Source organism: Cygnus olor, chromosome 3, assembly GCF_009769625.2.
Source record: "Cygnus olor isolate bCygOlo1 chromosome 3, bCygOlo1.pri.v2, whole genome shotgun sequence".
NCBI lineage: Eukaryota > Metazoa > Chordata > Aves > Anseriformes > Anatidae > Cygnus > Cygnus olor.
In genome coordinates this window covers 7,755,722-7,780,628 of record NC_049171.1, presented here as the reverse complement: position 1 = coordinate 7,780,628, position 24,907 = coordinate 7,755,722, and the positions used below count along the sequence as shown (strand labels likewise).

At 42.6% G+C, this 24,907-nt stretch overlaps 2 protein-coding genes and 1 long non-coding RNA gene across 7 annotated transcripts in view; 2 read left to right on the top strand and 1 right to left on the bottom strand.

The window, feature by feature from the left end:
• Positions 1-2,371: 2,371 nt before the first annotated feature.
• Positions 2,372-20,314, top strand: UBXN2A (UBX domain protein 2A). 4 transcript variants are annotated; one of them, XM_040553857.1, is made up of 8 exons: positions 2,413-2,465; positions 3,232-3,285; positions 5,582-5,635; positions 7,067-7,202; positions 9,467-9,576; positions 11,155-11,295; positions 15,948-16,112; positions 18,750-20,314. In XM_040553857.1, exons 3-8 carry the CDS (start codon positions 5,595-5,597, stop codon positions 19,030-19,032), a joined length of 876 nt encoding a protein of 291 aa, XP_040409791.1. In that variant the 5' UTR covers positions 2,413-2,465; positions 3,232-3,285; positions 5,582-5,594; the 3' UTR covers positions 19,033-20,314. The 4 variants fall into 4 exon arrangements, with proteins under 4 accessions (XP_040409790.1, XP_040409791.1, XP_040409789.1 ...); XM_040553856.1 differs by lacking the exon at positions 3,232-3,285 and having other exon boundaries at positions 2,372-2,465; XM_040553855.1 differs by lacking the exon at positions 2,413-2,465 and having other exon boundaries at positions 3,040-3,285; positions 4,169-5,635.
• On the bottom strand, positions 19,159-24,771 carry LOC121068576. Its single transcript, XR_005818967.1, has 2 exons — positions 23,911-24,771; positions 19,159-22,475 (listed from the first exon to the last, which is right to left on the bottom strand). It is a non-coding gene; the product is annotated as an uncharacterized LOC121068576 (long non-coding RNA).
• Positions 23,491-24,907, top strand: part of MFSD2B (major facilitator superfamily domain containing 2B) — a 42,534-nt gene continuing 41,117 nt past the window's right edge. For both annotated transcript variants that reach the window (XR_005818966.1, XM_040553854.1), the window contains exon 1: positions 23,491-23,619. Coding sequence is in view for 1 of the 2 variants with exons in the window: in XM_040553854.1 (XP_040409788.1) it covers positions 23,571-23,619 (49 nt within the window). In the remaining variant the exon portion in view is untranslated. The remainder of the gene's footprint in view (positions 23,620-24,907) is intronic.

The following is a 24,907-nucleotide window of genomic DNA, read 5'->3' as shown; positions in this document are numbered from 1 at the left end:
AAGACCCGAACAGGATGGGTGGTGACAGCTAAAACAGTGCTTTACTTTGTCAGCATTGTGATTCACTCCTACATTATAAAACACGTTCAGGGGTTGTTACCGTCATCCACACCAGTGCATCTGATCTCTCCTGACAAAGAGGGCATGAGATGGTTGTATTCATCTCATGAATGCCCTGTTATAGTGGTTTTTTTTTTCAGTGAACTCAGTCTGGGCTGTTTGCTTCTATTCACCACACAGTAAAAAGAAGGACCATTTGCTACTGTTCATCTCATGTACTATTTCTTGCCAGAGAATAAGCTGTATGAAATGCACAGAATCTAAAAGGATTTCAGTGAAGTCTTGATTGTAACAATGCTCTAACTTGAACATTTGCAGTTTTTAAGAAAAAATGGTGGTTTTTTTACATTATATTGGAGTTGTAGACACAGTAAGATTTTCCTTAATTTTTCTTACTCCTATGCTTTGTCAAGTTTCAGTCTTGAGGTAAAACAGCTTTACTTAGAAGAGCTATCAAGAAACCACTAAATTCACTAGGACACCGATTCCTATTGTAGTAGGTCAGCATGTCTCCAGCTGTACTCTGATTTTCAGTAATGGATCTAATCTTCTAAATCAATAGTTGATTGCAGTTGAGAAGCCTGCAACATTACAGCGGGTAAGTCCAATCTTCCCTTTTGCTATGCTTACCTTTGGATCTATATAATCTTTGCAGAAAGGGCCCCAAAGCAGATGTTGAGTTTATTATTGAGCTTGTGTGTTTAATGTAACAGAGCAAATGTACTTAAAATATTGACAGAAAAATATGAGTATCTCCAGCACCACTGAACAGCCTTCCAAAGTTTTACTGGGAACTTTTTAATCCCTTAAACTTTTCAACAGTGGTATGATAGTCTTGTTGTAAGTTATATGTGTATGTCTCTCTCTCTCTAAAAAAATAGAATCAAGTAGCACTTGTAACAAACAAGTACCTTCTATCCAACAATTTCAAAGCTACTTAAAACATTAAATACCATCAGGGAGAACAATCTCAGAAATCTGTATTTTGAAATATGAGACTCCATGTACTTTATACAAAAAGGCTAATTTCTTTACTATTTTCCCTGAAGATTTATAGGCAGGAGCTGCAGCTAGATTTCATCCAGCTAAAATTTAATCCAAACTGCCTTCAAAAGGTTTAGTGTAATGTGATGTACAACATTACAAAGAGGAATAAGCTAGAACTGTCAAGGGTCAGGTTTTCCTTCTTTTACTCACCTTCACTGACTCCGAAATTAAACATCTTATTTCAATCATATTCTTGAAAAACACAATTTTAGTTGTTACAATTAAAGGATTGCAGAAACATAAAGAAACCACTCCGTGAAGTATTATTACCTTTGCTTTTAGAGTTATTATTGATTGCACTTGGTAATTCACAGCGGATTTCCTATTAATTACTATGAATTAGTTAGTTGTGGTTGTCCAATTCAGGTTAATTTTAAATGGTTTACAGCGCATCCCTGATTAGTGAAGAAAAAAGAACTTATTAAAAAGCAGGCAGGCACATGCTGCTGCTGCTGCTTTCCCTCGGCTCTGCCTGTGTTTGCTTTGGATAGCTCCTAGCAGCACCAGGCATTGCGTCAAGCCACAGCTGGGTGTGAAGGCAGTGGGCCCCTCTGGAGACCCACAGGTCCCTCTAGAGGCCCGCAGGCTCCCCTGGAAGCTATTCCCTGTCTTCCTTTTGTCCAGGGACGCGGTGGAGTCGCCGTCCCTGGGGGTGTTTAAGGAAAGGTTGGACGTGGTGCTTAGGGACATGGTTTAGTGGGTGACATTGGTGGTAGGGGGGTGGTTGGACCAGGTGATCTTGGAGGGCTTTTTCAACCTTTATGATTCTGACTCTGTGATTCCTGCGGACACTTTGGGGTCTCTGCCTTCCAGCAGCACCCTGCTCCCTCCTACGTGGTGCAAAGCCTCAGCAGAGCTGATAGCTCAATATGTTTGGTCTTCCTTAGCCTGTCCAGCACAACAAGGTGTCCACACTCAATGCACAGCCAAAGACGGAGACATCTCCGGGCTGCAAGGTGCGGGCATCACTTCACAGCGCAGCCACGAGCCCCCTCTCCCCTCCTATGGGCTCCCTCAGAGTCATTTCCCCTTCACCCCCAGCTGCAAAACCCATCTTTTGTCCTTCGGGCAGGCATGAGGAGGAAAATACCCTGAGTGACGAGGCACTGGGGAACACCAACAAACACACCGCCCCCTTAAAGACCACCACCAAATCCCTGAGGGAGCCTATCGCGACCGGGGGACTCTAACACCACCCCCACCACATCTCCCCCCAACCGCGCCCCGCCGCGACATGGCGGCTGCTGCCCCTCCCTTCGCCTTGAAGGGGGCGGGGCCCCGCGCCCCTCCCCGCTCTAATGGCGGCGGCCGCGGCGCACGCGCGGTAGGAGCGCGGGGTGCTGGCGGGGCGGCTGCGGGTGAGTGGCGGCGAGGTCCCGCAGAGCTTGGGCGGCCCCTCGGGGCTTAATGGGGGGCTCTGGCTTCGTCTCGGGGGTTATCCTGCTCCCCAGGGGGCTCTCGGTGCCGGTCCCGGCGAGTTAGGCTTAGCCTGGGAGTTTCTGCACCGCCGTGCTGTGTCGCCGTCCCGAGCTAAAGCTGCCCTCTTGGGGGGCGGGGAGGCTTGGTAGGGAGAATTCAGGTGTAGCCTTCCCCCCGGGGGGATTGGGGATTTGGGGTTGTGCTTGGACGGGGGACTTAAGGTTGAGCCGTCCCGATGGGGACTGGGGGGTTTTGGGTTGTTCTTGGCTGGGGGGCTTCAGATGGAGTCACCCCTGTGGGGACCTGTTGGTTTTTTTTTTTCGTGTTTTCCCCCCAAAACTATGTTCATAGCAGCTGGTTGGAGTGAAAACCTTTATGCTGTGGTTTTTACCTGAAGGTACAAGTCGCGTTCAGGCTGCTAAATTTGTTGTGCGTCTTGGTTTTTCCGTCTGCTTTCTGTTTGTAGTCACTTGTCTTGGGGTTGCGTTTTGACTTTGCGGGTGCTGCAGCCAGAGATAGGGTGCTCTCTGCCCTGAGCAGCTTTTTGGTTGGGAAGTTTAGTTTCTGTAAAAGTTAGTCAGCAAGCTTTCCTTGGGTGTATGTGCCGCCTTTCATCGGGGGACGACGGGGCTGTACGTGCTTGCTTTCATGCTTCTGCCCTTCACAGCACAGCGGCGACGTCAGGTCATTTTTCTTGCGTTGCAGTTCCTGGTTGTATGAAGTCGAAAATAGTGGACTCAGAAATATCTGCCAAGATGAGTAAGTCAGCACATACAGTAGGTGAGAGCTGCCGGCTTCAAAGAGCTGCTAGGCAGAGGTCGTGCTTTGGTAGGGGGCCTGTCCCCTCTACAGCCCCTCACAGGGACAGGGCTTGGTGGCTGGAGGAGCTGATCTGCACTAGGGAAGGCTAGGTAGCAGATAAAGTGTGGTGGGGTGCTGGCAGCTTTGATCTCCCCCTTTATTTCACTTAATTTCCACAGCTGGAAGTTCAGCTCCATGATATGTTTCGTCACAGACGCAAAGCGCGAACCGAAACTCTCAACGTTTCAAGCGGCATCCAGGCACGTCTGCCCAAAGCTGGCAGGAGGAGTTGTTTGTGCTTGGCTGGTTGAGCTGAACTGCTTACGCTGCAGTGCCGTGGCATTCGTCCGATCGCTATCTCCTAATGGCTCTTGGGTCATAAACATCAATATGCTGCATAGACTGATTTCTTTACCGTGGTATTTTAGCGCAAATGCTCCTTCTGAATATAATTGCGGTTGTACTTTAGGAGGAGCAGTGACTTTCACAGTTGACCGGTTCTGAATAGTGCTCGTGCACATTAGAGGCCAGCCTGATAGAGCACAAGAATTAATTTGGAAAGCTGTTTCATTGTGTCTGTCTCTTAACAGCTCTGGTGACAAGTCACAGAGAAATCAACAAACGCAGATGGCTAGAGGTGGTTCTTGCTGCTTTGGGGAATAGACTGCTGAAAGTGAAACATAGGAAGGTGCGCATTAGAACAAAGCATTTTTTTTTTGCCTTAAATTTGTGTTCATAAGTATGATAAAACTTGATTTGAGAGAAGTTTTTAAAGAAATACTTTTAAGGACTTTTAAATTTGTTTTACTTGTTACTGAAAGCTCATTTTTTCCAAGCGCAGGTGCAAAGTTCCAAGTGCAGCGATCAGATACGCTTACGAGGTCATGATGTACCAGCATAGGCTTGCCTGAGTATAATTTTCTGGCAGAATACTTTTTAAAAAAACAAAACCAAGACTGTACCACATCTTGTGTGACATGTCAAAGGTATGCTAAGCATAGTGTTTTGATCTAATGCATAGCAGAGCCAGTTAAACTGAAGGCTGCCTAAACTTTAAAACCTGTTGTAGTCATAGAGACTAAATCTTTGTGGTTATGTTTTTTTTGAAGGTTTATATACATTTCTGCAGAAAGTGTAGAAACAAGGGTTTAACTTTTGAGATGAAAGAATACTGATACCAGCATTCTGAGGAACATGAACTAGTACTGAACTGAATGCTTACACTTTTTTTAGCATTACAGTGAATGCTGTTTCCCCCTTTTACGTCATCCATTAAGTTAGATGGCAGGACCATTTTAAAACTTAAAATTTTAGTCTTGCTGTGCTTAATTTTTTTTTCCAGGAGTGCATTGGCTGTCCCTGCTTAGTTTGAGGCTAATATCCATGTACGCTACGTTAACTTAGTCCCAAATCTGCCAGAGCAGAGTATCATCTGTATAACCTGTGCCCAGCAATATTCAGGAATAACTCTTTAAACAGCTGCAATTTAAAATTTCTGTTCTTCAGGGGACATGTTTAATTTTAGGGTGTTTTTTGTGTGTCTAGCTTTTTGTGACTTTAACTTTTTTTTTGGAGAGCTCAGAAGTGAGTATAACAAGATAGGTATGGCATTCTTCGTTTCTTTTGAGTCAGCAAACTAATCCTGTAGTACATTTAGTACGTGTAAATACAAGATCTTCTCATCTACAGTTCATCTGGAAAATGGTAATTCACAGCATGCAGTTTCTTGAATGCTGCACCAGTAAGTTGAGGTGCAGTAGGAAGAGAGAAAGTGAACCTGACAAATCTTGCTCTTCTGGGTGATGCACAGCAGTGAAGTGAAGGTCATTGGAATGCCTGCAGTGGCAGTGCAGTTTGTCTGCAGCTGTCTCACAGTGTTGCCAGAAATCAGGGGATTTTAAATCCTGTCGATCGGAGAAGGAATGTGATCTTTTTCCTCACCTAGCATGAACATGGATATGTATTTGCAATTCACGTGATTATTGCGGAATTTATTTTGTACTTTATGAGAAAGTAGTATTTCTTTTGAATGCCTGAAAGTGATGCTTGGTTCATTGTAATCAAATTGAAAACTGGGGGAAAACAAAGAACCATCTGGAGACCTGGGGGCTGGGGTGGGGAGGTTCTGCTTTCTGGTAAATTTACCGTCAACACAGGCAAAACTATAAAGTGTATTTCAGTTTCAGAAGTAGGCAAGAATGCCAGGCATTTTGTCCATTTTGTGTGTTTTTTTAAAACATCTCTTTGTATTTAGGAGAAGCACCAGAATGAAAGACATGGACAATATCAAAACTGTGAAGGAAGAATGGTAGGTGCTAGTGTCCAATCCTTCCCCCTCCTTGCCCCCTAGTTTTCCTATTACTGTGTTCTGTCATGACTTTTTAAACTGTGTTAAAATTTTTGATTTTTTTTTTGCTGTATACAGCTGCTTCACATACAGTAAAGTGTCAAGAGAAGGACAGGTTTTTTGCTTAAAGACTTCGCACGTACCTGGAGCATTTCTTTGATGCAAGAAATTGCGTAAATATTTTACTTAAAATAGAAAGTCAGGCTTACAAATTGCTAACTCAGTGTGCACTTCTATGTTGAATATGGAGGTGTTTGGCTTTCCATTTATATTTCCGAGGTAAAGCATAGTTAATACGTAGGTTAATGCTCCAAGTTCCTTTTGTTCTGTTAGAAAACTAAAATGGGTACAGCATGCTTTTGGAATCACTTTCTTAATGTCACTGAGTTTTTCTTTTACTTAAAAATGCTAATCCTTAGGGAGTCTTAATGTAGCATAGATGCACTGCAAACAGTAATTCCTTTTTATGCAAATGTGCCTAGTTACCATTCAAGTAAGCATTGCTCTTCTTGAATTTAATGCAGAGTTTTACATAAAACTCGATGTTTTTTAAAAGCTAGATTTTTTCCTGAATCACTTAAAATAGATTTTTCTGAATCTCTAATAGAAATAACTCCTGCAATGTTTTCCAAAACCTGCATAATCCTCTTAACTCTGCAGAGAACCTGAACTGCAAGATAATCGTTCATTCAGGTTGCATATATCTGCATTTTTTGGTGAAAATCTTAAGAGAAACAGCTGTCGCATATACAATGGCCTATAAAAAAGATGCATCAACCACATCTTTTTTTAATACTCTGGCAGTCTCCAAGGTGTTGAAATCTTCTGTTGTATTTCTCCAGTGTGCTCAAGTGGGGTTGAGTCACTTGTTCTCCAGTTTCTTTAATGTACTTTCAAGGAGAGTAATGTTGGGTCTGTGGTGGTGCTGGGGATGGGCAGGTTCAAGTTGGGACAGAGCAGTAAATGCTAGGGCAGTTTTGTTGTATGTGGTTTTTAAAACTTAGGGCAAAGGAAGTCACTGAAGCCTGTATTATGGAAAAGCTTTAAGGAAGATCTTTTGTTGGTGTGTGGCGGTCTGATTAGAGGTACAAGTTGCCTAACTTGCATTCCTTGCTCTTATACCAAGTTTAGAAGCTTCTGCATAGTTGAGTTCACCTTTTTCTATTGTCATTCTTTAATTTGTGCTTCTGAAGTACAGATAAAAGCAGTTAAAGATCTGTAAGCTGTTCGTAAAATGTCACAATACAAAGCTGACCTGATGGTTTGTAACAGCAAAGTAAGTTGGGTACAGGGGAGTATGCCTTTTGGTACTGAACTTCTAGGGTAACTGATCGTCATCTTATGTGAACATCATCTTAGAACATCATTTTTATTCATGTCTTTGTTCTGCAGGATGTGTAAGTCAAGAACTGATGATCAGATTTTGAATGGTACAGAACAAAGCCGAGACTATTTTGTAGATAACCTTTTTGAAGAAGCTCAGAAGATTGGTGCAATATGTATGTCCCCAACTACAGTCAAGAACCAGGTAGGTGTTGAATTGAAAATACTCATGTCTAGCATAATAGCGCTGCAGGAGTACTCTGGTAAATGAACGCAAGAAGTTCAGTGGTCTCATCCAGTACACCTGTAGATAAATTTACACAGAATCACAGAATGGCCGAGGTTGGAAGGGACCTCTGAAGGTCATCTAGTCCAGCCCCCGTGCCGAGCAGGGTCAACTAGACAACGTTGCACAGGATGGCATCCAGGTGGGTTTTGAATATCTCCAGAGGAGGAGACTCCACAACCTCTCTGGGCAACCTGTTCCAGTGCTCTGTCAACCTCACAGTAAAGAAATGTCAGTTCATATTCAGGTGAAACTTCCTGTTCTTCAGTTTGTGCCTGTTGCCTCTCATCCTGTTGCTGGGCACAACTGAGAAGAGACTGGCTCCATCCTCTTGACACCCTCCCCTCAGATATTTATATGCATTGATGAGGTCTCCCCTCAGTCCTCTCTTTTCCAGGCTAAACAGGCCCAGCTCTCTCAGCCTGTCCTTGTACGACGGGTGCTGCAGTCCTCTAACCATCTTCATAGCCCTCCTCTGAACTCGCACCAGTAGCTCCATGTCCCTCTAGTACCAGGGAGCCCAGTCAGACAGCAGTAGGAACAATCTCCCATCTCTGACTCAACCAGGGCTATACTTCTGTGCTTCTAATATTTACAAAAACCACTACAATCGTTTTGTTCTAGGACTTGTATTGGCACAGGCTAATGCACTTCTGCTTTATCAGTCAAGAGAGAGATGGTTATTAGGTGCAAGGAGCGACAACTATTTTAGGGGAAGCTTTTAAGGACTTGCAGCCTTCTTACGAAGAGACATAGCCCAGATTTTTCACTTGCTCTTTTTTGTATAATTGTGGTGATAATGGGAGATTTAGTGTGGATTTTTATGTCAGTGGTTCTGTCCTTTTCATATTTTCCTGTTGCTCCCAAATGATTGGGAAGGGGCTGGAGAAAAGCCCATGAAGAATAAAAATGTCAAGGAGAAACTTGGAGTGGATATTACTAGAAACTACATTCATAGATCCCTGACTGAGCAAGGCAGAAAAGGAGTGTGGGAAGCAATACCTTAACCTGCAGTTCTGAAAATGTTCTTCTGTCAATGCCTAAATGAGAAGTTGATGTGTAATAATTAGTCCCTGGTAAACTTGCTTACTGGTTCATTGTGGAAGGACATTCTCACAATGAAAACCCCTTCCATATGCATTAGTGCCATGAGACAGAAGACTTTTTAAAGAAATTAGACCTTGTTGAGCGTAATGTACCTTTCTGACAGATTACCAAAAATGAAAGAATTTTATTCAGTGGCTTGCATATAGTGTGTATTTATGTAGCAGTCATGCTCTGACACATCGAACTGCAGAAAGGCGGGGGAAACAAAAAATGTCAGGTACTACCAAGCTGAGTACAAACTAATTTCTGGCTGAGGTGAATTCTGCATTTGTATTTGCTTTGTATAACTCATATGGCCAAGTATCTGTCAAGACAACATAATTTCAGGAATCTGACCTGGATGACCAAATGCTTCTTTAAATGACATAATGTGTATAAATAGGAAAGTTCAATTCAAGATCTATCCATATTAAAGTGGAAGAGACTTCAGAGAATGGTGTGAAGGCTACAAATTCAAGTATTGGATGTTCTCTGCTCAGTTATTTAATTGAGAATATATTTTTTTATTCCCCTAACATCAAGTTTTTGATTATGCCCAGGAATTCCTGGGTAACGTAAATGCATGACAAAACAAATGTTTCTGATCCTTGTTGCTGCATGTCCTGCGTAAAAGGCTTCTGCGTGTGTTCTCTCAATGCCTTGCCTACAGAAGGTCCTCCTGAATCATCAGAACAAGGCTTTACCCTAACAGATCCCTGCTGCACTATTCTGGTGGTGGGTGTTTCAACACCAGGCATGTGTGATCTCAAATTAGAGCTCTTGAAGAGTTGCAGCTGGCTGGGATCTTCCAGCTCTTTTTTTTACTGTTGAATAGGGGTGTTCTTGACCTAAGAATGCATAATGATTGGGGGGGGAGGTTTATTTCTAACCCTGACTGACAGAAGATACTTAGAAATGTCACTTACCCCTTGCAGTCACTCTGGCTGTTGGCATGGGGCCAAAACAGATTATAGGGAGCCTTCCCTCCGTATTTTTAGTCCATGACCTGGATGGTTTAAAATCCTAGGATACTGATGGTGTATCGAGCCGGTTTTACTTACTTCAGTGTTAACGAGAGAATTGTTCTTACTCCACAGGTTGATGTAATCATTAAACTTTGGAAAAACGGGTTTACAGTAAACGACGGTGAACTTAGGAGCTACGCTGACGTTGCAAGCCAACAGTTCTTGGACTCCATTAAAAAAGGGTGAGTGAGTTTTGTGTTCTTAATCAGCCCGAGTTAACATGCTTTGGTTAGCAGTTTGCTCATACTCCACATTTTTGGCATAGCTGTTCTGCATTGCTGCACTGCAGTAGCCCTGTAGGAGTACAGCCGGCTGCCTGTCTCATTTCCTGCAGCGCTGACGACTTCCAACATCCACAGGTCTAATATAGCTTTCAGTCGCAGTAGTCGTACAGTTGCTGATAAAATAGATAAAAGTAAGTGTTGGTAGGCAGCACAGCAGGTGCAGAATGAAATAAAGAGTAAGTCATTGTGCCCAGTAATAGCTACTGCTCAAACAGTACTTTGACTAACAAATTCACTGTGTAGAAGTGGCTGAGCATTTCTGGTTTTATGGCCTTTGTTTTCCTTTTAGTGATGAAAAGCCTTTTTGGTGGGCACAGTTTCTGGATGTAGCACCAAAAAGCTTTGATCAGCCTTAAATTGCAGTCGTCTCTTCCCGGTACAAATTTGCTGTTTCAGTCAGTTGTGTGTATAGAGTGATTTCACTTTTACCCCACTGTTAAAATCGAGCATGCTATCATGATTTCTGCCAGCGTTTGATGCTTTAAAATAGCATATTGAACCTAGAAACCAGTATGATTTGAGCCTTTAACTTGTAGTCCGTTTCCTCAACCTATACAACTGGAGAGGAGAAAATGATTTTACAGAGAATACAATTTAATAATTCCTTTTCACATGTGTGAAACAAGCTATTGTATTTTTAATCTTTTTAACTTCCCTAGTCCTTCAAAAATACTAATTTTACTGTTTCTTTATGGATGTCACCTGTGTTGGTTGTAATGCCAATTAACTGCATTGTTTAAAGCCCTTTACTTCTTCATGTGCATGAATCAAAAGTGTGCCACCTCGCTTGCTCCGTTTGCTTGTAGAGGTGCTAAGTAATTACAAGATGGCTCCTGCATAATTGTTGATGGTAGGGTAGCACTCGGTACAGCCTGCGTGCCAGCTGAGCACCGCCGCCCAGAAACGTGGTATCTGCCTCAGAGCTCCTAGACAAAGGAGTTGTTGTGTTGTGTTGTGTTCTGCTTGATGCAAATAAAGCATTGTCAAGGTGATGGTATCGCACTAAGGAGCATAACTGTTAGGGATCTAATTTTTAAAAGCTGGGTTTCATGTTCATCTGTAATTAAACACATGGTTTCTAACCTCAATCTTTCTTTTTAAAAGCTGATTGTGTTTTTTCCTTTTTTTTTTTTTACTATGGGGATTAAAAAAAAAAATTGAGCCTACAGCAGCAATATATGGTAATACTAAACTTTCTACGTGTCATGTGCTTTGGAGTGGTAACTGCTGAGTAAACTTTAATACCATTCAGTGACTTGGCATGATGTCTTTTTTTATTGTTCAATTTCTAGTTAGTTTGCAGTTCAGGAACTTGGAGTTGTTTGTATGTCATGCACTTAGCATAACTCATAGTAAATTATTTACTTAAAAATCACAATCCTTATAAGAATAAACACAGGAAACCAGTATTAATCATTAATGTGTTTTGCATACTGAAAACAGTTCAGTAATTCTTTGGCATCTTTTTTTCTTAAGGGAACTGCCTTTTGAGCTACAAAAAGTTTTTGAAAAGGAGGAGGTTGATGTGAAAGTGGAAGATAAAAAAGATGAGGTGTATTTGTCATCAAAAAAGCCAGTGTTTCATCCCTTCTCTGGACATGGTTACAGATTAGGAAGGTAAGTAGTCTGATGTGATCTGTGGCTGAGCTGAGGGGAATTATGCCTATGTAGGTACCATATAATTCAGGTTGGAAGTGACTTCTGGAGTTCCCTAAACTGGGTTCCTGCTCCAAGCAGGGTCAGTTTTGGGGACAGATAAGGTTCCTCAAAGCTTTATCCAGCTGGGCCTTGAAATCCTGCAAGGGCGGAGGTGGTGCAGCCTGCTCCAGTGCTGGACTGTCCTCATGGGGGAAGTTTTTCCTTATTCCTAGTCTGAACTCATCTTGTTTCAGTTCGTGTCTACCATGAAGAGCCTTTATGGGGGATTATCAGCTTCCATAATCTACTGGCTGGGTTCCCGTTAGCACAGGATTTTGGTGTCTGTCTTTGCTTCCTCAAATAACTGTTTCCAGCTGAGAGGCTGTCACTCTTCTATTCTGTGAGTTAATAGGAAAGTTTCACTGTTAAAGTTGTATGTACAGCTTTGTGTGAGAAGAGGGGAATGTGAGTGTTCAAAGGGAGCTGGAGAAGTAAGAATATTTTGCATTCTTTTTAAGTTCTTCAGCATTTAACTTGGAATTTACTGCAGTTATTCTAGCATATTACATTGATTATCTTTTCTTTATTCTGTGCCTTTCTTGTGGGTGGAGAGGTTCAGCCTCTAATAACACAACTGGACTTGGTTTACAAGCCTACAGCACTGTATTTTGGAAATCTGTTGTAGAGGAGCAAGCCAGGAGTTCACCTGTGTCCATCACTGTGACTTCTGCTTTCTTGTGCCACATCATCTGTTTCACATAGCCCTGTCACATAAGACTTACATCCGTAAGAAAGTAAGCTTCAGCCTAGCAAAGAGCATAGTGACCAGGAGCCTACAGGAAATCTTCAAAGGTGGGACTGCTCAGTTACCTGATGACTATGGTTAGTAGACTGTGCTGAAGCCTTAAGTGAACAGCTTGTTTTGATGAAGTGGAAGGGGCTTGGTGCTGAGGGAAAGCATGAACCCAGTAAGAAGGGATGAGGCGGGGGAGAAGGTGATGATATGCAGAGTAAGAGACTGATACAGCAAAGGGTGGGAGGTTCTGGGCTGCCTTAGAGAAGTATCTTATCAGTCTCTTCTGTTTTGGTAGCACAGCCTATTCATCTGCAACATGCTTGGGTAGACACAGCCAATAGGGAAAAAATTCCCTCGAGAGGTGCCTGAGATGCTGCAAGTCTTGCTTTTGGTAGCACTGAAATCCTGACCGAACGAAGGTTGAGAACTTAATCACGTTTCATCTGTAAGCAGGAACGTACATAGCTAAAGCCTAAAGACCCTCGGTGTGCTGGGTTTCTGCTGCTCACCAGGGCTAAATGGCAGGTTGTTCGGTTGCTTGTCGTGCTCTGTCATGCCTACAGCAAGTAGTGATCTGGCTTCCCAGCGGGCGAGTTAGGCTCCAGAAACATGCAATTCTGTGAATTTCAGTTGACTGGTTTTATACACGGAGATGTCCTACAACTTGCTCAGCAATTTTCTTCTTTATGAACTGGATAAAATGCCTTATTTTTATTTTTTCCCCCTCCCTTCTGTTTTCAGTCTGTTCAGTGCTATGGTATGAGAGCCTTTTCTTTCAAGGCTATTAAGTATTTTGCTGATGTTGGAAGCGTGAGCCATAAGTGCTCCATAAACTGGTGCTCGCTGCCTGATAATAAATGTCCATTACATGCAAGTGCTACTCTTCCAGCAGAAGGGCTTTGTGGGGAAATAGTAATGGTGTCTGAGACCTATAACGGGCTTGAAACTATAGAACTCCCTTTCCACAGCTGCATTTGTATGCTTAATCAGAAATGAGAGAGACAAATGGCTGAATGGTTTACTTACCTTGTGACCTGCTTATCAATTAAACATTTTTTAACAGTCTCTATAGATTACCTGCCATTGTTCCCAGGTGGGTGAATTATGTGAGTGGATGAATTCTGGAGTCCCAATAGGAATTGTTCTGCTGACCAGCTCGTTTAAATTTGTTTGAGAGGAAAAATAGATGAACTAGAACTGATTTTTTTCATTTTTATTTTAAATGTAGCTCAGATGAGTTTCATCTTCTCCATTTATGTTGTATGGGAGAAAAAATGAGGCTTAAGCTTTTCCATGAAAAAAGTTAGGAACCTACATAACTAATGGGTATACGGTTTTCTGTATATACGCTGCTCAGCTGCATTTAATAGTTTGACTAAACCAAGATTTGCAGCCACGCTCTTCTGTTAAGTTAACAAGGCATTCTAATGACTGCCTTGGAAGCACGCTAGTCAAGCTGTGGACTGAAATCTCATCTAGCAAAGTAGACTTGCTCTATAACCTCATTAAGTTAAAATATTGTGCATCGAGCTTCTTAACTGTTATTCTGGGTACACACAATACTTAAATCTTAGGCTTTTGCTTTTTGGAAACTTGATTGGAGACTTATGTCTCTTCTATTCTTGGTTTATAAGATTATTAAAGGAAGTTGTAAAAGGAATAAGCTTTTAAAAGGGATGATGTTTGCTTTGATGTTGCGTTTATGATGTTTCAGATGATAATAAGAGACTGAGATTTTTGATTTGTGCCTTTAGTCAAAGTTGCCACCACTAGGTGGCTTTATCTGCCAGTTCCACAAAAGCAAAGTTAAGGCTAGAAATACTTTAAAAAAAAAAAAAAAAAAAGATGAATGTAGATCTAACTTTTTCTTGCAGCTTAATGTAATATATCAGTTTCAATTTCACATATACTTGCTATTAAAAGAATCATCTCCAGTGCCTACCACAAATTCCTGAGGTGTGACCGTGAGGAAAGAGCTGGTTTGAGAATGACGCCAAAACGTGTATGCATGTGAGACAGCTGTCTGAACTACAACTGGAGCTGATAGAGCTAAAAAGTAGTTCAGCCCAAGCTAAACCAGACACCTGGCAGCTGCGCAGTTGACCAGCTCTCCAGCCTCTCTCCAGCCTCTGCCTGTACTGGAGACACAAGTAGCTCACACGTGACTGCTCACACTTCGGTGTCTGAATCTGGAGCTGAAACCCACTGAGACCAAGTAGCTGGAGAAAGCTAACTGTTGCTGGACTTAAGTATGTCTTGGCCTTTTTTTTAACCTCCGCTCCCAAGATTGTTTAATGTTACCTTGCTGATGCTCAAGCTCTTTTCCAGATCTGGAGGGCAGCTAGGGTTTACTGTGTATTGAGGTCAAGCATGACCAGAAGCTGGATGTGAGATAAATAAATCAGCAGGTGGTTAATCTGAAGTCACCTGTACCTGGAGAGTGCATCTTGGAATCTGTGGGTTCCTCGTTCTTGCACCCCAGCTCGTTTCTATGTAATGCCTCCAGTTGCAGTGAAGACCTCTTATCATTCAGGAACGAGACTGCTTGACTCTCATTCTTTTTGCAGAGTTCCAGTGGAAGAAATAAAAAGTGCCTGTGGTGGCTGATAGCCTGGAAGTTCGGGCACTTATCTGAACAGTGGGTAGTAAAAGTTCTTGAAATGCTTCAGGCTGTGAAGGATTTGAGCCCAAGGCTCAAACTTTATTAGCTTGAATGTATCAAGTCATTAGCCGTCTATGTTTTTTTTAATGAAAAATTAGCTGTTTTTTCTGCTTTATGATTAAGCTAACACACACGAGAACATAAGGATGGGGTTTATCTGTGAAGCAGATGCAGCGTTGTTGAGAACGGTTTATTCTATGGCCATTGGTTACTGAGTTCTCCCTCAAGAAACAATAACTGATTATTTTCTGCGCAAAGAGAGCTTTTTCTGAAACCATCGTGAAACGTTCATGCAGTCAGTGACCACGGCTGAGCTCAGAAGAAAGGGTAACTCCTTAAATCACTGCTATTGTTTTGCAAGCAGCCATCTGGTTATACTTACTTGTGCTGAGGATATGCCCATTGGATCAGGCCTTACTGATGACTTAACCAGTACATGCTGAGCAAGCTTAGTCCTGACAGAAGCACTGAGCTCTAGGCATTTCAGAACCACAGCTTTTGCCAATAATTTTTTTCTAAAAACTATGCACTTGGACTGAGATCCCTGTCTTCTGTCAAGCCTCTCTATGGATCTTTGCCCTTATGGTACGGTCAGCTGTTTAAAATGTTTGAGAAACCAAAATCCAAATGTTGTATGCATCAGCCTGTGTTTCTGCATCAAGTCAATTCCGCTGACGTATAAGTAATGCCTCTAAGCCGAAATAGATGATGCTGGGGTCTAAATCAAGGCTAACAGCATTCAGTTAAATTGAATTACTGTAATCACATTACACTGAAAATTAACGTTGAGTATGCAGATTTGATACTTAAGCTCTTTGCAGCTTCACCTGTGTGATTAGAGTGCAAAAAATGCATGAAGAATCTTCGGTTTCACCTCTCTTGTGTATTCTTTAATACTTTAATGTTTAAGTTCCTTACTGTCTTGTAAAGTGCTTACCATAAACAAACTGAAATTCTTTAACATGTTGAAGTCTTCAGGATGAAGAGAAAGTATTGGTGCTTTTTTTCTAAGCTTACATGCCAGAAATCCTATAATTTTTATTTATTTTTTTTTTTAAGTCAGCAATGCAACCCTGACACAGGGCAGAAAGCTCCAGAAGCAGAGGTCTGGATGGTGGTTCAAACTTACGGGTGTACGCAGAAGGCATAACCTCCTGTGGCTCTTCTTTTCAGTGCTACTCCAAGGATAATCTCTAAAGTAAGAGAGGATCATCAAGCAGCTGGTGACAAAAGACCCCTTCCTGTAGTACCCTTAAATGATTTGGAGCCAATCACCAACATCCAGATCTGGTTAGCTGATGGGGAAAGGATAATTCAGAAATTCAACGTTTCACACAGGTAAGACTTCTTTTAGCACTGTCAGATGTACTTAAATCTGAATTATTTGTCCTGTGACTTTAAATGTAATTTCTCTAAGTAATCTACCTCCTCAATTCACTTAACATTGGATTGCTGTTTGGCTGCGTCTAGAATACCTCCTTTTAAATTTTTTTGTGAAATTGAACATTTTTTGGCTAACGAGAGGAGTGTGAGAAATGAACTGATGTTACCAGTCAGCATATAACTGAGTGGAAATGGAAATCTGCTGAGGAAACGGTAGGAGTTCTTTGTAGTTTAGTGGATGTTAAGGTGTATGTATTGTTCATTACTGGAGGAAACAGTTAAGTGGACTCAGGCAGCTTTTAAGATGACAAATCTCTTACAGAATGACTACATCTGGAGCAAATAACTGAGTTTTAAAAAAAAAAATGCTGGTTGTTGAGTGCGGACAGATGTTGAGTTTCAAAAAATCCACTTGTATTTTTTCCAGCGTGCAAAAGGAACTGGAGGATGTGATTTTGAGCTGAGCCAGAGGAACCTCCGGGGAGAGCCAGAGTTAAGCAGGGGAAGTTATTCACCTGCATGTCTGTCCTGTCAGCGTGGACAGACTAGAATGCGATTAATTCCTAATTATTACAATTTCCAGTTCCCAGAGAGGCTTATAAATGGGGATAAAGTCAGAAGGTGTCAGCACAGCGTATGTATGCAGGAACTTCGAGAAAGCAGGATTAATGGCTTAACATTAAATTGCAGAACTACTGTCTTTAGAGACCTTTCTTGTATTTGTAATTTGCTGCCCCAGTGCTGCGCAGTCGCATCGTATGGAAAGGATATGTTGCCTGTGCTTCTCTGTGTAGTGATTTAAAGTGATCGTTGGCTTTAACACAACCCAGGCTGCTGCTGAGGTAAACTGTGTGTGTCTTTACAGCTGGTCAGAAGAAAAGCTCAGCAGTTGAAGGCTAATGACTCTTAATGTTTTTTCTTCTTAACTTGTACTTCAGGCCGCTATCAGTAATAAATTAGTACGAACTGAATCGTTGTGATGTGCTGCTGAAGGGTCAATTGCTATTTTAATTCTAAAACCTTTATTTGAGGGCTGGCTTAATAGCTTTGTTATTCGAGGTTTAACAGGTTTAAGTATATTTAGAGATGTTTTGTCTTCATGGTAGATGGTGGTACAAACATCTGCTAAGTACTTTCATGGGGAAAAAAATCTGATGAGCAAAACAGCCTTGTTGATGTGATCTTTTTAGAAGATTTTAATAAATAATCATATTATATCCTCCTGCCACAAGATCAACAAGTTCGTGCTGTATGTGTATGACCTAATAAGAAATAATGGGGGGAAACCTTCTAGGGTACTATCTATAAGCACTATGATTGCCTGCATAGCGCTCCTTTCGGTGGAGAAGCAGAAAATGATCAACAGTTTGTTAAACAGTCTGTAGCATATATACTGCAGTGTTTGGGTAAACTGCTTACGTCCTTTTGCAGATGGAATGTGGGGATGTGGAACCTAGAAAGGGACTTGCTCATGCTAGGGCAGATAGCTGGCAGCTAATCACCTGAGCTGCCCTGCGGATTCAGTGAACTTGGATATAATGCATCCATTTACAGGTGTCTGCTTGCGAATGTCCAACCAAAACTTAAATCCTACGCAAGGTTTTTCAGGCTCTAGATTTGCAAGACCCCTCTCTTAACTGAGGCTTGTATGTACAGGAGTTAGATACTGGCTCTGTCAGTTGTAGTCAGTGACGGTGTGGAATTTGGTCATCTGTGCTGCTGAATGGCTAGAATGGCTGTTCCCTAAGTACACTAGCACTTTCCTAGCAATACCCAGGCTTGGTTCAGAAGTTAGCCCAGATCTCAGATGATTCCCAGTAGGCAGTAAACCCCACGGGCTATCCTGGACGTGGGGGAAAGTAAGAATGAGTTTAATAATTGGCCAGTTTAATAATTTGCCAGGAGAAGGAGTCTGCTAGTTGGGCTTGGGATCACAGAATGGGTCTTGTGTTTAGTTTACGGGTACAGATGTATCCTGTTATCTTCATTTTCTAATTAAATTGGTCAATCCTGATTCTTGCTTGTTACTACAAAACATGTGTCTTGATCGCGGTTGAAAGGTTCTTCACCCCTTAACAGGCAACTTCAATTCACTGCTGCTCCTACTTTGGTACGAGACTATATTTAGACCTAATGAACTAGTTATCCGGACAACTTCTGCAAGTCCCTTTTCTATTATTATTATTGGTCTACTACATGTGCTGCTCACTAGAGGCTTCCTTGTTCTAGCATTTGGCTATGGAAACCTCAGGTAAGAGCTCCACCAGCTGGCTAAGAAATGGCAGGTTTGTTTGTTTGTGGAAGTACCATCTGTGAGCTGTAGTGAAGCATTCGAGTGCCCAGAATAAGACAGTCATTCTTTTTCCCTTGTGACTGCTCTCAGAACATGCAAACTTTGGTCCTTGCCTCTCAAGTGGACCGGGTGCTTCAGGATACCCTGTGTCTCTTCCTCCATTTCTATGCTGTCAGCTGTTAAGTCGAGTGGGTGTCGCGTTCTGCTCCTGAGGTGGCTGTGTATATGCTGTGTATATGTCCTGTGTTGGGATTGGAGAACTCTAATGCTGATTTTTTTTAATTTTTTTTTATTCTCAGAATAAGCCATGTCAGAGACTTCATAACAAAGTATCAAGGATCAGAGGGAAGGGTTCCCTTCACACTGACTACTTCGCTGCCCTTTAGAGAGCTGCAAGATGAGACGCTCACACTACAGGAAGCAAAGCTGCAAAATGCTGTTGTTGTTCAGAGACTTCGGAAAACAACTGAACCGTTCAGGCTCCTGAAAGCACCTGACAATGACTGTAAAACTGCTGCTACGTCTAATGGACAGCTCAAGAACGAGCAAAAAAACACTATCAAAAGCACAAGATCAAATTAGCTTATAACTGGCCAAAAACTTTGCACAGGCAGAACTAGACAAAACCAAAAATGTAGTCAGCAATATCTGGATGCACTATCATCCTTCCATAGTGTGCTCTTAGAGAGCAGAATGCGTATTGTGCTATAATCTGCTGTAATGGAAGTATTTTCAACTAAGTTTGGTCGAAGCCTGGCTATATAATGTAGCAGAGGTAACTACAACAGGGATTGTCCTTAGAATTTCTCTAGGTAGAAAGCTTTGCTCGCCTGTTCTTTAATGAGTATACGTAGGTGGAACGGTACTCTGAGACTTAATTACTAATGATAGCACCTTTTAAGGAAAAACATTATTTTTGCACTTTGGACTAAAGAGAGACTGAACTGAGTGATTTTAATTGTGTAAACTGCTCCAGTTCTTTTTAGTAACATTTAGGCAACAGATGCTGCAGGGAAGCTCACCTTTGAACTCCTATGGAATTTGAAAATCTTTCAATATAGGTATCTTTAGTATTTTATCACAAGATCATGAATGTTCTATGAAGTCTTCACATGGTGAGTGCAGGTGTAAGAAGATAGAAATGAGGTAGTCTGGTGCATATTGCATATGAAGTGCCTCAAAGCAAGCTCTGAAGGAATCATCATAGAATCACAGAACTGTTATTATTAATGGTCGAAGTGGTTTCTGCCTCTAATGTTCTCCTACGGGTTCGGATTTCTTACAGATAATGTGATGGTAAACTACCTAGCTCACTAGGATAGAGATTCACTTTTAGCCTTGTCACAGAGAAACTTCTTTTTTTCTGGAGTTTACCACACAGCTTTAGTGGCTTAGAAGGACACAATTGTCTTTGTACTACATATCTGCCTCTGTCCTGAATCGGCCTTCTGATTGAGGCATTAACTGCACGTGGCCAAATTTCAAAGATATTTAAAACCCATATATGAAAACTGAGGTTTCTTCTCCTATCCTTCCGCCCCCTTTCCATCCAAATTTTGTATTTTGTCCTTCGTGTATTTTTGACATAAGATTTGTACCCAACAATTCTGTGTTTTTTCTAAAGGAGAAATCAACATAAGGACTAAATATTTTGTACTGTGTGTGTTAAGTAGCACATGGGTTTGTGGGTGGAACTAGAGTCCCTAGGTAAAGACTTACCGTGGGGCCTTCAATAAGTGCTGACTGGTTTGTGCTGCCTACACAAATAGATGATTGTCACAGCTGTAATTCTTTTGCACGGTTAAATGAAAGATAAGTTTGGATTTTACCATTTTTGTTTTAAATAGAAAATTATTTAATCGGAGTGACTTGTGTTCTTTCTAAAAGTCCTGTTACTTCACACTAAGGATGCACTTCCTTCACTCATGGGGATGTAAAACTTTGTTTCAGCATCTCACCTAGTACAGAATCACAGAATGGCTGAGGTAGGAAGGGCCCTCTGGGTCCATGTCCATGCAGCTTTTGAAGATTTCCAAGGAGGAGACTCCACAACTTCTCTGGGCAACCTGTGCCAGTGCTCTGGCACCCACAGTACATTTGAGGACAGTTAGTGAAATGAAAGTCAACTGCACAAATACGTATTGAGTGTGTTCAAAAAGCAAATCTCTGAAAATCATGCAGTTCTTAACTGTTTTCTATGCTATAAGCATGATGTGTTACTGTGTCATTCAGTTTTATGTAGCAAATTATATGAATAAATTTTGTTCTTATGCTCTATTGCATGCAAAGCCTACCAGATTGCTAGTAGTAGGAAGAAATGTGCAAATCCCCTGCTGAAATCGAAGAGACAAGCCACCCACAGATGCAGATTCAACCCTCAGTTTGCAGAACATCCAGAACAGTGGATTTTATCGCTCAGTGCTTCTGGGTTTGTCTTAATGTAAAGCCACATATAGAGAAGCATGTGCTTGATGGTAAGCTCGGCTGTTCTTACCTAAACAATGCATGAAACCTCTAAGTAGCAGTATAGTACCCTTGAATTGCACCAGAAATTAAATGATTAATGTAAGATTGATTGAAATGAAATGGGTGGTGGTGGTAAAAAGTTTAAGGTAAGTAAAGCACTTTTGGTTGTTATCAGAAGATAATGTTTTTGGAAAGGAGCAGTACTTAGTATTTCAACATTGAATCATGTCTGATACCAGTATTTAAGAGACTGGGTAGCTTGACTGTGTCTGGCTGTGTATCGTGCTTCACTGAAATCAACTGTTTCTGGCAACAGCTTTGGTGGTAGACTCGTGTGTTTGCAGTTTGAAAGTGTAATTTAAAAGTGGAATTAATTACAGAATAGGAGCAAATGTCTCAAAGGTCAAAGTCATGCTGACTGCACTAATCCCATTTTAGACTAGAAAGTGCCTTTAAAAAAATAAACCGATTGGATAATTTATTTTCTAATTTGAAGAGAATCTTTGGAGTGAATACTGAGCTATTTTAAATCTTTTTGGTTTTGGTCAATTTATAAAGGCCAATTAAGCTGTCCAGATGCTACAGGTAGCTAATCTCTTGCTTGGTGCTGCAAACACCTGTTGTGCATTGGTCAAGCAAGAGCAAACCTAGCTTGATCAATGCTTGAGTTTGTGAAACACACAGGTACTATCAGTTATTCATCGTTTCTGCATGAGGCTTCACTTTACAGTAAATCCTGTGCGTTAACATACTTTATAGCAAAATTGACATAGTCTAGAAAAGAACAAAAATGAAATATTTTCTCTAGTTTCTCCATTGTGAAGAAATATGCAAACGTAGGCGACAAAGATTTACTGTTTTAAATACAGTGTATGAAGAGAAACTCAACTACATGTTGAGTTTGAATGTTACATATTTTGAAGTTCAAAATGTACAACTTGCACCTAGCTTAGCATTTTAGAACAAATTCTGTGTTGGTATAAGGGCTTGACTGAGCCTTTGAGAATCTGACCTCATCCTTTAAGGATGCTTTGGAGTCTAAATGTTTAAGAAAGTTCCAAACAAGGCCTGTTAAAGCCACAATTTCAGCTTTGTGCTGAAGGTCTGTTTTGGTTTTGTTGTAGTTGTTACTGAGTTTGTGTTTTTTCTTTAAAGCAATTATGATGTGCTAGAACGTGCATTTAAGTACCTGGTTCTTTTGGAATTTTCCAAATTTGTTATAATAATTCTTGTCAAATGAGGTTGTGCAGGATTTGCATATCAATACTTCATGGCCTGGTTTGCAGTAGCCACAAATGAGCCTGCCAGATAAGGAACCACAGCAGCAGCCCTTGGAGCCGGCCTGACCGGGAAGCACTGTGCATGTAGATTAGTTGTACTTTTCGCAAAACAGGCAGATGCTTGTTGGTTTGTTTAAACCTTCTTCTCCTTGGCTGTCTTGAAAGACTTCGTAGTTCAAAATGCACTTTTTTTTTCTTCCCTGACGTGGACCACACTTGCCAGACTCTGGTGGGCTAAGGACTCTGGTGAGCTAAGTAGTGGTGGTGGACTTGTACTGCCTAAATCACAAGAAAGACATTACAAGAAAGACATTGAGGCCTTGGAGCGTGTCCAGAGAAGGGCTACAAAGCTGGTGAAGGGTCTGCAACACAAGTCCTATGAGGAGCGGTTAAGGGAACTGGGGTGGTTTAGTCTGGAGAAGAGGAGGCTCGGGGAAGACCTTACTGCTCTCTACAACTACCTGAAAGGAAGCTGTGGGGAGCTGGGGCCTCTTCTCACAGATTGGTCTCTTCTCACAGATAACTAGAGATAGGACTAGAGGGAATGGCTTCAAGTTGCACTGGGGAGGTTCAGGTTGGAATCTAGGAGTCACTTTCTCTCAGAAAGAGTGGTCAGGCATTAGAAGGGGTTGACCAGGGAGATGGTGGAGTCACCGTCCCTGGGGGTGTTCAAGGAAAGGCTGGACCTGGTGCTTAGGGACATGGTTTAGTGGGTGACAAGGGTAGTATGGGGACAGTTGGACCAGCTGACCTCGGTGGTCTTTTCCAACCTTTATAACCCTAAATAAAGGTGTCAGTTTCAGGCTGTCTCAGGCATATTTCACCATCCCAATACACACCACAGCTCCCCGCGGCTGCGGCGCTGAGAACTTGCGCTGGCAGCCCCCTGCCCAACACTGCCGCCTGCGAGGGGAGCGGCTGGGGCAGGCGGCGTGTGCCGCGGACACCCGGGCTGTCCAGCGGCCTCCCAGCACAGAACAGCCCCGTTTTCACCTCACAGGAGGCAGCTCCGATGGGGGGACAGCGCTGCCCCATGCCTGCACAGAACAGCCCCGTTTTCACCTCACGGGAGGCAGCTCCGATGGGGGGACAGCGCTGCCCCATGCCTGCACAGAACAGCCCCGTTTTCACCTCACGGGAGGCAGCTCCGATGGGGGGACAGCGCTGCCCCATGCCTCCACAGGGCGCCGAGGAGGGGTCTGGTCCCGGCCGTGCAGCCGCAGCGGGAAATGCCCTCCCCGGGCGCGAAGGGGAGCGATAGCGCCTTCGCCCCTCACAGGCAGGCGGGGAGAGTCCGTCGGCGGCTCTCCCTCTCTTTGCCGCCCCGCCCCGGGCTCACAGGTGTAGGACGGGGGTGGGCTGGCCACATTTACCATGGCCGGGGCTGGGAAGGACGCCCCGGAGCGCCCGGCGGCGGCGGAGGACGAGGAGGTAAGGGGGCTGGGGGGGGGAAGTGGCGGGTGTTGGGGGGCCCCTCACGGAGCGGTGTCCCGCGGGGATTCCTGTCCCGGAGCCTCGTTGCCGCAAAGGGGGGGATATGCTCTTTTAGGGTGCTTTTTGGGGCAGCCCGATCGTGTTGCTACCCTGCTCTGCGTGCTGCAGCACACCTCAGTGCGATACCTGAAGGGGTTCCTAGCCCCCCCACCCCTCTCTCTCTCACGGAGAAGATCGACATAACCGCTGTTTTCCCTCAAGGATACCGTGTGACACTTACTGTCTGCTTGGGTGGCTGGAGACTGCACATCCTCTCCCTTCGCTCCTCAGGGAGCCTTTCCCCGCCAGCTCCGGGTGTCTCAGCATTGCCCATCCAACTTTGGTGCTTGCAACGAGGTCTGCCCCCCAGCCCTGTCCCGATTGTATCCCAATTATGTCCCCATCAATATGGGTTTGTGTCTGTCACAACCCAGAAAGACCCCAAGACACTCGCTGTGAGGGGCCAGGGATCTCACCTCTTACGTTCCCCCTCCTGCTTTCAAGAGGGTGTTGTACGGTTGCCCACAGAAGAGCTGAAACTTTGACTGTTAAATCTATGTCGAGAGAAAAGCTGACTGCAAAGCTGCTCCTCGTTAGCTGCACTTTAATTGTTTCTCTGATAAAGTGAGGCAAGCGTTTATCTGAGACTTCCAGGTTTTGCTCTCTCTTCTCGTTACTCTTAAATTACTTGGTGCCTCAGTTCTGGATGTAACTGATAACAGTTTAGGACAAAATGCTTGCCCCAGCCCCTTATGCCCATAATGTTCATGAAATATCTTCGTACAGTTGCCAAGAGTTGTTTTCAATGTGCTAAAGACTTTTTTTGTTAATTTTTATTTTTAATAAATTATTTGTTATCAACATCATACTCAATTTCTGTTCGATTGGGGAAGGGAAAACGTACAAGCACTAAGTATGGTGTAATTCACAAGAGAATTAAAAATAAAGGAACTAGGATGTATTAGATGCATTACTTTTCTGTAACAATATTTAAACTTACTCTACTTAAGGAGCAAAATCAAATCTCTCACCTATTATGCTTTTCTTGATTTACATTGAAACAAAATGAACTTTGATATGAGTGGGGCATTTTCCAGTTAATCTGAAAATAATAATAAAAAAAAGAATATAACTTTACCTTCCTTTCTTTTACCTCCCACCTCCATCCTCTCACCTTTCCTCCAGAGCTTGTAGGAGCAATTTGATGTCAACACAATTGTATTCAAGTACAAAAAAGG

What these genes read in the sequence shown, in the direction of transcription:
- UBXN2A (XM_040553855.1), top strand. Translation starts at nt 5,526, where the DNA reads ATGCCAGGCATTTTGTCCATTTTGTGTGTTTTTTTAAAACATCTCTTT. An exon ending in AAAACTGTGAAGGAAGAATG is followed by an intron (nt 5,636 to 7,066) that starts GTAGGTGCTAGT and finishes TTTGTTCTGCAG; the next exon opens with GATGTGTAAGTCAAGAACTG. An exon ending in CAACTACAGTCAAGAACCAG is followed by an intron (nt 7,203 to 9,466) that starts GTAGGTGTTGAA and finishes CTTACTCCACAG; the next exon opens with GTTGATGTAATCATTAAACT.